This window comes from Erpetoichthys calabaricus, chromosome 8, assembly GCF_900747795.2.
Source record: "Erpetoichthys calabaricus chromosome 8, fErpCal1.3, whole genome shotgun sequence".
NCBI classification, from domain to species: Eukaryota; Metazoa; Chordata; class Cladistia; order Polypteriformes; family Polypteridae; genus Erpetoichthys; species Erpetoichthys calabaricus.
In genome coordinates, this window is record NC_041401.2 from 76,410,818 (window position 1) to 76,425,721 (window position 14,904).

General features: G+C 39.0%; 1 protein-coding gene across 1 annotated transcript in view; it reads right to left on the minus strand.

Moving 5' to 3' along the window:
* The window catches only part of tyw1 (tRNA-yW synthesizing protein 1 homolog (S. cerevisiae)), a 206,991-nt gene that overhangs the window by 155,081 nt on the left and 37,006 nt on the right, over positions 1-14,904 (minus strand). Inside the window, exon 7 of the mRNA XM_028806820.2 lies at positions 9,537-9,644. Coding sequence (XP_028662653.1) covers positions 9,537-9,644 — 108 coding nt within the window. The remainder of the gene's footprint in view (positions 1-9,536; positions 9,645-14,904) is intronic.

Sequence of the window (14,904 nt, forward strand, 5' to 3'; positions counted from 1 at the left end):
AAGGGAGGGAGGTCATTGGTCTCACTCGCGCTCATTTAATTTCTTTAAGGGGGGAGAGAGTGTGAGATATTGGCGTCTCTCTCACTCCCCGCATGGCGCGGTTGGAGCGGCCGGAGCGCGTTCTTTCTGCTCTGGGCGTCGCCGAGTCAACACGAGCGCGTAGCGGTCATTTAAATTGTGATTTTATATGTAAGCATATTTAAATATATATCGCGGATTTCTGCGGACAATGGGTCTTTTAATTTCTGGTACATGCTTCCTCAGTTGGTTTGCCCAGTTGATTTCATACAAGGGACGCTATTGGCAGATGGCTGAGAAGCTACCCGGCTTACTTTTCTGTCTCTCTTGCGCTGACTATCTGTGATCCTGACGTATGGGGATTGAGCAGGGGGGCTGTTTGCACACCTAGACGATACGGACGCTCGTCTAAAAATGCTGAAAGATTATCTTCACGTTGCTATCTTTTGTAAAGCTGATTCCTGAAAAGACATGCTGCACAGTGCTTCGCATACTTAAAAGCTAGAAGGGCACGTATTGATTTTTGACTGAAAAACAAACTCTCCCTCTCTCTCTCTTTGTCTGCTCCTGACGGAGGGGGTGTGAGCTGCCGCCTTCAACAGCTTTGTGCCGCGGTGCTTCGCATACTTAAAAGCCAAACAGACATATTGATTTGTTTGCTTCACTCCTTTGAAGAGGAAGATATGTTTGCATTCTTTTAATTGTGAGACGGAACTGTCATCTCTGTCTTGTCATGGAGCACAGTTTAAACTTTTGAAAAAGAGACAAATGTTTGTTTGCAGTGTTTGAATAACGTTCCTGTCTCTCTACAACCTCCTGTGTTTCTGCACAAATCTGTGACCCAAGCATGACAATATAAAAATAACCATATAAACATATGGTTTCTACTTCGCGGATATTCTTATTTCGCGGGTGGCTCTGGAACGCAACCCCCGCGATGGATGTATAAGCCGGACTTATGTATAAGCCGATATTCTATTTTTTCATTTTCACAACTTTTTTCCTTAGATAAGCCGCGGCTTATAGACAAGAACTTAGGGTATATATATACACACACATACACTTAATAGTCAAATACTACGTACTGGAAGTAAATGCACTACACAAGTTCAGTTCTGACCCCGTTGCTTTTTTCCCTATATTCCACCTGTTTTTGCATAGTTAACACTATGCTACTGACATCCTGTGAAGATTTTAAAATTGATTACGAAAAAAATACTATACTAAATTACTTAATGATTAATATGAGCACAGTTTTATTTACAGTTATATTTTTGATGTATAACCAGAAAATGTTTTAGACTGAATAAATTAGATCAATCAATCTGAGTAATTAACAAGAAAGTGGCTTTTGATATATATATTCTAGTTTAAGGTAACTCTCCAAAATCCAAAGAAATCACAATAAAGACTGATCTAATAATGCCCCATTAAATCAATATATAATTAGTATAAAAATATAGAATAACTGAGTTGAAACTTGAAGAAAATATGCATGACTAGGCAGAGAAACTAATTATGTGAAACTTTATAAATGAGGCATGCTATTCTCACATATTTCAAGGAAGACAGTATGCTGGTGGGGGCAAGTGCACATGGTGTGCAAAATTAAAATATTAGCAATTTACAGAAGACCTTTAGGCAAATCATATTTATCATTTAGACGAATGTTCTTGCAGTATAAGATTCAGGAAATTGTCTTGTGTGTTAATTACAATAAGGTTAAAAATGGCAACCCATTCTATCATTTTTCTACACTTATTTCACAAACAGACTGGTTTAATAATAGCATCATAATCCACTATTCACAATCTGAAATTTTATTCTGACCTTCACACATTATAGGCTGCATAACTCAATTGAATTTTTCTGAAGTGATCTTTTACAAATTGTTAAATTTGTGTTACAACCATCACTTATTAAATCGGAAATTCTCACTTGTTTTCCAAGCTACCAGACACATATTACTTAATCAGATTAATTAGTGCCTCAGTTATAAAAACCATTTTCAATCTGACAAGCTCAGTGAGTGTTGTTGGCAATAATCCAAACACAATTATACTCTGCATATCACATAGGAAAGATTTTAGAATTATTTTTTGACTTGTGCTAACAAGGATTGCAAATTTTCCTTAAAGGAAACAAAAGGCAATATCAGAGTTGCAGTGAGCAACACCCTGTTTTAGCATCATTGGGAACAAGGCAGTTAACAATCTTGGAATAGGAACCAGTCTACCGCAGAACACATTAAATATGCATCTGAAGCACACATTTCTGTGTAACAGTATGGAGAGGGAAAAAAAAAAAAAAAAGAAAAAACACATTAGACATGGAGATTATGAGCAAACTCTACCAAGACAATTACTGAACTGTAATTTTACAAAAATTAAATTTCTGAAAAGGTAATTTATGTCACAATATGTGTAGTGATGGATGGGTACTGCTTGATTAGGCAAATGATTCAGGAGAATATATACATGCCTAATGGTCAGTAAATAAATATACTATACTACAAATAGATAAGTTATTATAGTAATCATTTGAAATAGTAATAAACAATAATAATAAAAACAGTTGTAATAAATGCACCACATATAAATAAGCTACTAGGAGCAGATCTGAAAGCAATGGGAAGGCACAGATTTTAGAATTTGAACAGTCAAGGTGTACAAGCTGCTGCAGAACTGGTTTAAATGCTACAGTACCTTCTGCCAGATGGAAGTGGGACAAAGAGACCATGGTTGGATCCTTCATAAGGCAAAAGGCTTTGTGAATGAATCTGCTTTATATAGATGTCTTTAATGGAGGACAGAGAGGACCCAATGATCTTTTCTGCTGTGTGAGCATTGTAGGACCTTAAGGTCAGGGACATTGCGGTTACACAGCTAAAGTGATCCAGCTGGTCAGAATGCCTCCATGTTGCTCCTATAGAATTTTCAAGAATAGTGGGGCGGTAGGCTTGCCTTCTTCAGCTGCCACAGGAACAGATGCTGCTGCACCTTCTTAACTATGGAAGCGGTGTTAATTGACCAAGTAAGGTCAGCTGTCAGGTTCTCACAACCAATTTCACTACAGAGTCATCAGTGTGCTCTGGGGTGTGGAGAGTATGTGTCCTCCTGAATTCAACAATCATTTCTTTCAACTTGTCCATATTAAGAGACAGATTGTTGCACTTGCACCAGTCCACCAATCATCGTACTTCCATTCTGTAAGTTGACTTCATCCTCATTGATGATGAGACCCACCGCTAATGTGTCAATCGCAAACGTAATGATGGTGATATAGCTGTATGTGGCTGTAATATCAAATCAGTAGAGTGAACAGAAATGGGTGGAGTATACAGCAGTCAGAGAAAATCAGTGCTCATTGTGATGGTATTGGTGATGGAAATTCCAACGTAGACTTGCCTGGGGTCTCTGTCATAAAGGCCTGGATTCAGTTGCATAGGAAAGTGTTGTAGCCTAGCACATTCAACTTCCCATTGATGGGGTTGAAAGCCGAAATTAAGTCAATTAAAAGCATTATAGCATAAGCGTCTCTTTTGTCCAGATGGGAAAAGGTTCTGGTGGTCTTTGAGACAATCACATCATCATCGCAACTGTTACTGTAGCCAGTAACTGACAATGCATACTCCTCTGAGTTGATCTGATGGTCATAGGTGGCAGCTGGTTTAAACATGGTCGAGTCCATGTGATCAAAACAGTCCTGTAGGGCCGAAATAGCTCCCTCTGCCTCCACTCGTATTTGTTTAAATCGTTTAAGAAATGTTCTGTATGGAGGCAGTAGCAGAATGAAAACATGATCAGAAAACAAATGTGGGAAGGGTAGGCTTTGTAAGCATTGTGATAATTTGTAAACACAAGGTCCAATTTCTCTCTCTCCTGGTTGGAAAGGTTACAGGTTCATAAATGATGGGGGGAAAAAAACAGTCTTCAGGATCACAAGATTAAATTCTCCAGCCACTAAAACAAAACCACTGGGATGTGTGGTTGGCAGCTCTGTAACAGTTCTGTAAAGTACACTCAGCACTCCTTTAGAAATAAGTCTAGGAGGAATGAAAATGGCCAGAATAAAAAAAAAAAAAAACCCACAGTAAACTCCTGTGGCAAGTAAAAATGACAGCACTTGACAGTTAGACATTCCAGCACTGAAGAGCAGCGGCTTGGTACCACAGCAGTGTTTCTGCACCATTTGTTATTCACAAAACATTCACAGCCCACCCCATACACCTCACCAGTTTATTGAAGCTACTCTGTCCACTCAGAAAGTGAGCCACATCAGGGATATTATTATGCAGCCACATTTCAATGAAGGTAAAAATTGAATAGTCCCTTATCTCTCACTGGGTTATTCATTTAAGACTGAGGTTGTCTAGTTTGTTGTAAACTGAGCGAACATCTAAAAGCAGGAAAGAAGGGAGAGCTGGAATGATTGGAATAACCACCATCCTGATGTGGACTCCAGCTTGTTTACCTCATTTCTGTTGCCATTCACACTGCTTACGGATATGGCGGATCTTTCTTTTGATTATCGATGCGTGTGAAGCCATGTTTTCACACCCTGATCTTTGCGGAATGCCAAAGCTGCACAACTGCTCCCTCAATGCTGCGGTAATGTTGTACGCTAAACAGTGATCATGGATATAAAGCAGTGTATAGTGACAGTAGGTTCCCACATAATATATGCATCACAACCCACAAAAGACACAACACTAAACACTGAATGCAACACCATCTATGACAGAGTTAGAAATACAGTATTTCACAAATACAAATTTCAATTCCTATCACTATTTTCAGTACAGTGATACAGGTAAGTCATCACGTTATTGTTTTTAAAAACTCATTAGGAGCTGTTCTTTCCAATGTGTGTAAAAGGCCCACTACTGGAAGTTTAAACAAAAAGCAAGACTGATGTCCACTGTCCCTCTCCTCACTGACTATTCACTCTGCATTTCCCAGCCACAGGAGATGCACAAACCAGTGTGTTTCTTCGTGCCGGTCCCAAGCCCTGATAAATGGGGAGGGTTACATCAGGAAGGGCATCCAGTGTAAAAGTTTGCCAAATCAATATGCGGACAACAATACAAAATTTCCATACCGGATCGGTCGAGCCCCGGGTTAACAACAACCACCACCAGTACTGTTAGCCAACAGGGTGCTGGAGGAAATTGGGCTACTGTCGGCCGAAGGAGAAGAACGGGGGGGGAGACGTGTCCGGAGGCAGGAGGAGAGGAGGAAGGTAAAGAGAGCAGAACTGAGGGTAGGAACTTTGAATGTTGGCAGTATGACCGGTAAGGGGAGAGAGTTGGCACATATGATGGAAAGAAGGAAGGTTGATATATTGTGCGTGCAAGAGACTAAATGGAAGGGGGGTAAGGCCAGGTGGATCGGAGGTGGATTCAAATTGTTCTATCATGGTGCAAATAGGAGAAATGGAGTAGGGGTTATTCTGAAGGAAAAGTATGCCAAGAGTGTTTTGGAGGTGAAAAGAGTGTCAGACAGAGTAATGATTATGAAGCTGGAAATTGGAGGTGTGATGACAAATGTTGTTAGTGCATATGCCCCGCAAGTTGGGTGTGCAATGGGTGAGAAAGAAGATTTTTGGAGTGAGTTGGATGAAGTGATGAACAGTGTACCTAAGGGACAAAAAGTGGTGATTGGAGCGGATTTCAATGGGCATGTTGGTGAAGGGAACAAAGGAGACGAGGAGGTGATGGGTAGGTATGGTGTCAAGGAGAAGAATGAAGGTGGTCAGAGGATAGTGGATTTTGCCAAAAGGATGGACATTGCTGTGGTGAATACATATTTTAAGAAGAGGGAGGAACATAGTGTTACGTACAAGAGCGGAGGAAGATGCACACAGGTAGATTATATCCTATGCAAAAGAGTCAATCTGAAGGAGATTGAAGACTGCAAAGTGGTGGCAGGGGAAAGTATAGTTAAGCAACATAGGATAGTGGTCTGTAGGATGATGCTGGAAATCAACAAGAGGAAGAGAGTGAAGGCAGAGCCAAGGATCAAATGGTGGAAGTTGAAAAAGGAAGACTGCAAGGTTGAGTTTAGGGAGAAGGTGAGTCAGGCACTGGGTGATAGTGAAGAATTACCAGACAGTTGGGAAACTACAGCAGATGTAGTAAGGGTGACAGCAAGATGGGTGCTTGGCGTGACATCTGGACAGAGGAAGGAGGAAAAGGAAACCTGGTGGTGGAATGGGGAAGTACAGGAGTGTTTACAGAGGAAGAGGATGGCAAAGAAGAAGTGGGATAGTCAGAGAGATGCAGAAAGTAGACAAGAATGCAAGGAGATAAGGCGCAAGGTGAAGAGAGAGGTGGCGAGAACGAGAGAGAGAAGAGGTTGGATGATGTGGAGATAGTGAATCAGGAAGTGCAATGGATTAGCAAGGAGGAAGAAAGGGCAGCTATGAAGAGGATGAAGAATGGAAAAGCCGTTCGTCCAGATGACATACCTGTGGAAGCATGGAGGTGTTTAGGAGAGATGGCAGTGGAGTTTTTTAACCAGATTGTTTAATGCAATCTTGGAAAGTGAGAGGATGCCTGAGGAGTGGAGAAGAAGTGTACTAGTGCCGATATTTAAGAATAAGGGGGATGTGCAGGACTGCAGTAACTACAGGGGAATAAAATTGATGAGCCACAGCATGAAGTTATGGGAAAGAGTAGTGGAAGATAGGTTAAGAAGGGAGGTGATGATTAGTGAGTAGCAGTATGGTTTCATGCCAAGAAAGAGCACCCCAGATGCAATGTTTGCTCTGAGGATGTTGATGGAGAAGTTTAGAGAAGGCCAGAAGGAATTGCATTGCGTCTTTGTGGAGCTGGATAAAGCATAAAGCATATGACAGGGTGCCTCGAGAGGAGCTGTGGTATTGTATGAGGAAGTCGGGAGTGGCAGAGAAGTATGTAAGAGTTGTACGATATGTACGAGGGAAGTGTGACCGTGGTGAGGTCTACGGTAGAAGTGACCGATGCATTCAAGGTGGAGGTGGGATTACATCAGGGATCGGCTCTGAGCCCTTTCTTATTTGTAATGGTGATGGATAGGTTGACAGACAAGATTAGACAGGAGTCCCTGTGGACTATGATGTTTGTTGATAACATTGTGATCTGTAGTGATAGTAGGGAGCAGGTTGAGAAGACCCTGGAGAGGTGGAGATATGCTCTAGAGAGGAGAGGAATGAAGGTCAATAGGAACAAGACAGAATACATGTGTGTAAATGAGAGGGAGGTCAGTGGAATGGTGAGGATGCAAGGAGCAGAGCTGGCGAAGGTGGATGAGTTTAAATACTTGGGATCAACAGTACAGAGAAATGGGGATTGTAGAAGAGAGGTGAAAAAGAGTGCAGGCAGGGTAGAACAGGTGGAGAAGAGTGTCAGGAGTGATTTGTGACAGACTGATATCAGCAAGAGTGAAAGGGAAGGTCTACAGGACGGTGGTGAGACCAGCTATGTTATATGGGTTGGAGACGGTGGCACTGACCAGAAAGCAAGAGACAGAGCAGGAGGTAGCAGAGTTAAAGATGCTAAGATTTGTACTGGGTATGACGAGAATGGATAGGATTAGAAATGAGTACATTAGTCACAGAGACAATATTGTGTTGGTTTGGACATGTGCAGAGGAGAGATGCTGGGAATATTGGGAGAAGGATGCTAAAGATAGAGCTGCCAGGGAAGAGGAAAAGAGGAAGGCCTAAGCGAAGGTTTATGGATGTGGTGAGAGAGGACATGCAGGTGATGGGTGTAACAGAACAAGATGCAGAGGACAGAAAGATAGGGGTTACCACAGCGCATCCCCTAATGGGAGCAGCCAAAAGAAGAAGATTCGCTCATTCAGCGACCTCTGTATACATTTCATGGTATACCTAAACCCATTACTATCAATTACAATGTTCCCTACAACATTTTTCCAGCAATTTACATCTAAACATCCCTTTCTTGATATTTGCTTTTCAATCCAAAAAACATTTTTCTTTCCTCATTCTGCAGCACACTTGCAAATTTCAGTCTCTTAGCACATTGTGCTCTCTCAAATGTGGTTTGTGGCTTAGGACAGATTTTTAAATAAGTAATCATGTCTGGGGATGTGTGGGCTCCAATTGGGTGTGTGTAGGTGTGAGTGTGGGATTGACTGGGGTGCTTGAAAGTCAGAGAGGTGAGATTGCGTTGGTTTGGACATGTGCAGAGGAGAGATGCTGAGTACATTGGGAGAAGGATGCTAAGGATAGAGCTGCCAGGCAAGAGAAAAAGAGGAAGGCCTAAGAGAAGGTTTATGGATGTGGTGAGAGGACATGCAGGTGATGGGTGTTAACAGAACAAGATGCAGAAGACAGTAAGATATGGAAGAAGATGATCTGCTGAGGCGACCCCTAACGGGAGCAGCCAAAAGAAGAAGATTTTCCAAACCGAACAATTAAGCCACAATATCTTAGCCAACTCTTTATACACCACCTATGCTTTGCTTCCACGAGGCAACCTGCTTAGGTTAATCATTAGTACCAGGACTAAAAAATATTTTGTAACAGATTTAACTTTTAGAATGCACATATTCAATATCTTCACCTTAAGAGTCTTCTATATTAAGAAATATCCAAATGAATTTTGTTAAAATGGTTGTCTGGCATGAGTTAGGAAATAAATTACAGTTGCCCCATGTCAAAAGTATTGCCACATGTATGTTACAAATGGACACACAAAGACTCAAAACTTTCTAGGTTTATTTTGGTTAAATTGTTATGCAAATGCTACTCGGAAGATTTTCAAAGCACTCAGGAGGCTGTTAATTTGTTGCGCAGATACATAAAATGCCTAATTTAAAACATAAGACCATGTGACCAGAGTACAATGATTATCAATCCACACAAGAAAACTTTCTAGTTAAACACCTTCAGTTTATGAAACTAAAACACTGGAAATTCCCAAGTATACTGCTTTCACTATAAATGACCTGTAAGTAAGGATCATGCACCTCTGTGGGATATACTTACTAGCATATGCCTGCATCTCTTTAAACGCCTGCTTCTGGATTTAAAAATAAAATTTTAAAAATATACATATCTCCCTTTCTCCCAGATAAAAGTTGACATTTGCTATGCTTAAACATTCAATTTAGTGTATTTTGGCATTTTACATTAACTGGCATAATGCAAACTTGCTGATCTGCCATTGCATTATCATGGCACCATACATAAAGTGGCATACAACCTAGAATAAATACAAACATACAAAAAAATTACTCTTGTGCAACATTTTGTTTATAGACAAATCGGTCATTCATAGACAGATTCATTACATAGTACTGTCAACTTCAAGCCATGATTTTCAAAGTGTTCTCCTTAAGCACTACTAAAAAACTGAAGACTGAAGAAATAGCAATTAATAATTCACAGACTTAAAAGACAAGCATCTGGTCCCCAGGTGAATAGTCAAGATATGCACCAAAAAAACTTCAGGTCTCAAACTCTAGTATTCAGAGAGTGAATCAAAACTTGCACTAGCAGAAAGATACCTTTGCTCTTTTCATGTGGTTTCCTAAATCCTCCACATCAATCACAGCCCGGTGGGAAGCCTCCTCCTCATGACCAGACTCTTCATCACTGGTGGTCTCAAATTCATTCTAAAAATAGACATTTATTAAAGTTGAACATTTACCTACATCTCAAAGTCACATAAAAGAACAGTCTTCCACAGAAGATAAAAAAAACAGAAAACAAAATAAAAACCTCTAAAAACTACATTTTACAAGAAACATGAAAGAAGACATAACATAACCAATGTTAAAATAAATTCACCGTCTAACTGAAGTTTTTTCCCTGCCACTGCTCAGCTCCTTCAGTGTTTATTATTTGACAGATACCTTTCCACAAAGTGACAATAACAGAGCAAATTATATTTGGGTGTAGGTTTACTCATATTTTTAAATTGGAGTACAGGTTAAGTATTGCTTTTGCACTGTATATTCATTCCAGTCATGGCAAAAACTACTAACCAAACAGATATCATATAAATATATCAGATATTTATCATTATCAACAGCACATCCTAATTACAGTACTGGAACAGGCAGTAAAACCCCACGTTCTCTCTCTATTATAAAAGAAAATCTTGAAAAAATCTCTTGAAAAAATTCTCGTCTCAAGTCCCACGAGACTAGACTTTTGCCAAGTGACTATCAAGTCCCGCCCTCCTCTCAACCATTTATAACCAAACCCACAGCCCACTCAGACAGTTCCTGCGCTCTCAGCTCTTATAAATTTTTACGTTTTCCTCACTTTACGTTCCCAATAAAAGAACACTTATTATGTCAAAATCTTATTGATAAATTTCATCCCAAAGGGTTATCAATGGAAGAAATGGAGTACACGAGAAATCCTAACACCAAGAAACGAAGTCAAACGAACCAACGCAAAAATTTTCGATTTGTTACACGGCAATGACATGTAAAATTTTAACAGGCAACAAGAAAGGTAATGTAGTACATCTTCCGCGGATAAAATAAGACACTTTTGTAGCAGTGCTACTATTAGTTAAAACTCCATCTCCCAGCAGTCCCTGCAGGGGCTGTTGAGGGTCAAAGGTGGTCAGAGGGGTTTAAAAGCATAGACATAGAATTACTAGACGCCTCATGACCAGCAGCATCGTACGTCAACATTGTCGCCATATTGCAAGTGGCACTGCTGTGGAGTGAAGTAATGGATAAAGATGCCTCATGCATGTGCTGCTTGGGATTGTACAAACCGCTGTATGCTCCAAACCAGATCACAAGGATTACATTTCATAGGTAAAGCTGAACAATTGTTTTGGTTATATTTGGCCATTAGAAAATCCCATTTTATAATCTTAACTTTAGCTACGCCAGGCTAAGATAGCAAAGCTATGCATTTATGTGTTCAAGTGAGCCTCCAAACAACATTTTGGCAAAACTTATTTAGTCACTAACTATGTAGATTGTTGTTAGCTGTTAACATTTCTCAAACTTTGAAAGTTTCCCAAAGACATCCACCTCAGGAAGCAGTGGGAGGTAGCCCTTAGACGGGATTTTGAGAAAGCTGTCCTGTGATGTGTGCCATGCTAGTTTGGTAACAGATGCTGTACCGGCATCACATGATCAAAGCTACCACTTGCTCACATTAAAAAAAACAAAGGAGGTTTGATGATCCCTTCTGAGGGTACAGTCAAGGTGGTCGAAGTAGCTGAGCATGTTATCCGACAATCGACATTAGGGCAAGCTGTCAGTGTGTCTTTGATCAATCAGTTTGTTCGGGCTGAGATTGGTTCAGATGATGTGTTTATTCTCAAGAAGCACATTGAGGAAACACAATTTGAAATTGACAACCATCATTTTATGCTCATGTCTTTAGTTGTGTCTGTCTTCTACAAACTAAGGCTGCACCATATTGCCAGACTGAATACTCTCAAATTACAGAGTGGCAACACACGGAAAAAGCCATGTAAGACAGTTCTGTTTCATGGATTTTAGATCCTATCCTGTATATAATAAAGTAACCACATTGTGTGTGTGTGTGTGTGTGTGTGTGTGTGTGAGACAGAGAGAGAGAGAAATGAGTGAAATTGTTTTCAGAAATTATTAATCCAATTTGTATACAATAAAATTGTTTATTTTTGTCATCGAGTATCATTTCACTGTTAAAAGAAAGACAAACAACGATAACCGTCAGTAACAGTGCAAAATTCACAATTGGTATGCCAGTTTGAAAAGATAAGTTTTGAGGGTAGTTTTAAAATGTGTTATTGAATCAAGCGGACGTACTGTATACGTGAGGTGACTAGGGCATTAACCAATACTTCAGTACTGTGCTGCATAAGAACAGGACAAAGTCTAGAAATGTTTTGGAGATGGAAGAAGGCTGTCCGAGAAATGTTACTTTTATGGGAGGATTTAATAATAATTATTATTATTTAATAATTGTCATTATTAGTGTATGAATGGATATAAATAATTGCATTTAAATGATTCGCCAAAATCTGTTGTATGTAAACGATACTGTTTTAAACGTTAGAGTTTTTTCATCAGAAAACCCGGTTTCCACGTTTACCTGTATTAGTTTAAATGGCACTTTTGCCACTTACAATATGGTGTACACGCTGACATATCGTGTCGACTGGGCAACACAGTGAATGCAGTGTCTATCTATATATGTCTATGTTTAAAAGGAGGGCAGGTGTCCAAGGGGGAAAAAAAAGGTGGGTTTTTTTTTTGTTGTTGTATTGTGTGTTCCGTTTACTTGTCGGACTGCCTCCTGTTGATTAAGTCGTATTTAGTCTGTGTGTCCTGGATTGTGTCGTTGTTGAGGTCTGGATCGTTTTCTGTCTACCTGTGTGCGGAGGACTGATTGTGGATTCACTGGCTTCCCCGCAAGAAAAGGAGCGCTCCTGAACCATCCATCCGTCTTCACCCTTACAGTGTCTACCGGTAGGACTGTTTTTCATTCCCTTTCAGCGTGCAGATCTCTGGACTCCCTATCGTCATCGTTCATTGCATCCGGTGTTGTTTCCATGGATTTGCTGTGTGGAGTTGTTTGTGTTGATATGTTTAATGTAATATCGCCGTAGGGGTACAGGGGTGGTATTATTGTTTTCATTTATATTATTTAATTTCATTATATTCTTACTTGTTGTTAGTTCCCAGTTTGCTTTATTTTGTCTCTGTTTTTGAGTGTGTGCGGGTCGGGCCAAGGCTGGGGGCGTCCCTGGGATCTACTCTACAAAAATAAATAAATCACCATCATATTGACGGTGTGAATCTTGGCGGCACCGGACCGCTACACCTTGATCTTGATATGCCATATGTATTAAAACGTTTACAGTTTCCTGTTACAATAGATTTTTCTATGACAATTAACAAATCACAGGGACAAACAATCGAAAAAGTCCATTTATTAGGGAGAGAAAGAAACGATATTCACTCATAGGCAGTTATACGTTGCGTTACCGCGATGCAAGTCCAAACACAGAATCAAAATTCAATGCGATATTGACGAAAAGTTAATTTAAAAAAATGTTTTTACTTAAGTTTTATAGTAAAAGTGTAAGTTTAAAAAGTATTTGCATGTTAATTTCAAAGCCAAACAGAATGAAAACATAGAATGCAACGAATACCTCTAACGCAACATGAAACAATTTTCTTTCAATTTATTACGTTTTACTATTTTTGCTATGGTTAATTACTCGCTGTAATGAAAAAAATAGTTCTATTATACATATGTAACAATTCCCATGAAATCTGTTTAAATTGTACATCCGCTTCCCCAAAAGCGAGCGGCAGATCCGTGAAGTGGATAGTGCGTACTGCTCGTTGGCGAAGTGAGCAGGGGGAAGAGCCCCCTAGTTTATTTAATAAAAAAGCCTGTTTTTACACAATAACACTGGAATACAACAGAAAAATAAAGAAAGAAAATTTAATTGAAAATTGCTATAAGCAAGATGAAAAAGGCACTGTTCCAAATTTACCGTTGAAAAAGTTAACTTTACCTTTAAAGCCATGATTTGCATGTTATACCTGAGGTCTACCTGAGTGGAGATTTCTTCTAAATGTAGCATTCATTATCCTGCCTAGTTAATTTGAACTAATTTAAAAATTAGACATGATTTTTTGTGAAACAGTACAAAATTTGAATATATAGTGAGAGAATCAAATATGCCACGGCACTGCTGGTGGTGAACTGCAAAAGAACTCTGCAACCTTGTTCATTAGGGCATACAAAATTAAGTTATACCCAAATACATGTATCTGTATAATTAAAGGAAGTCAATCCATCCATCATCATCAACCCCAGTAACCCAAGTTCAAGTTTAAAGGAACTGGAGATTATACTGACGGTACTGAGCAAGAGGCTCTAGTTCACTGCAAGACAAACTTGCACTCAAGCCAACCCACATTCATAAATTTTAGAGCTGCCAATTAAACTAATAAAATGTGTTTTTTGGGAGGAGAAAATAAAAAAGGCATCAAAACAAATTTTCACTTTGCACATTAACATAATTTGCTCTATTTCAATTTATGATAAAACAATTCAGGGGAAAAAAAAAATGACAAAACCAAAATGGAGCAGCGATTCATACTAAAATACTGACACCCATATTGTTCAGCCAAATGATTTCTTCCTTGCCAGTAAAGGTTTACCTCAGACTTTACCTTGTAACAGTACAGTGCTAGAAAAAATGACTTTACCTTAAGAAGAGATGAAAAGGAACACTAGGAAACACTAATTTCTACACATCAATAGATCCGCTGACAAAAAAAGAACTTGATCTCCATTTTCAGCTTATTAAACAATCAAGCTGAGCAAATGACACATCCAAGTACAGATAACCATTAATTACTAAAACAATATGGTAAACTATTTAATTAACCTAAACAAATTAAGATGATTACCAGAAAAAAGTCAAATCAAAAGACATTGCACAAACCCCAATGAACATTTAAGCTCAGTAGAGCAGTTATTTTCAAAGGAAACTGAGGTATATTAATAAACAAGACAAACAAAAATAAAATTGCAGAACTATTAATCACTTCTCTAAAATACTGTTCTGAGTTTGGTCATCTGTAACAAAATTAGCACCAAATCTGTAGTGCTACTGGAAATAAATTACTTTCTGGGAATACTTTCAACTTTGTTAAAGGTTGTCATTATCCAAGTATTTTATACTTATTTTCTGTTTCAATCTAATTAGCGTACCCCTTTTTATTGTGTCATTTCATGTGAAATCTTTAAGAAAAATGTGATCTCTTTCATAATGATCTGAAAAATAAAACTTCTTGAGTCTGTAATGTAATACATGAAAAGACACGTAAAACATAATACAAGAGTGTAACTAATACAAAGACATAATATACAATATCAGAAACACATGGT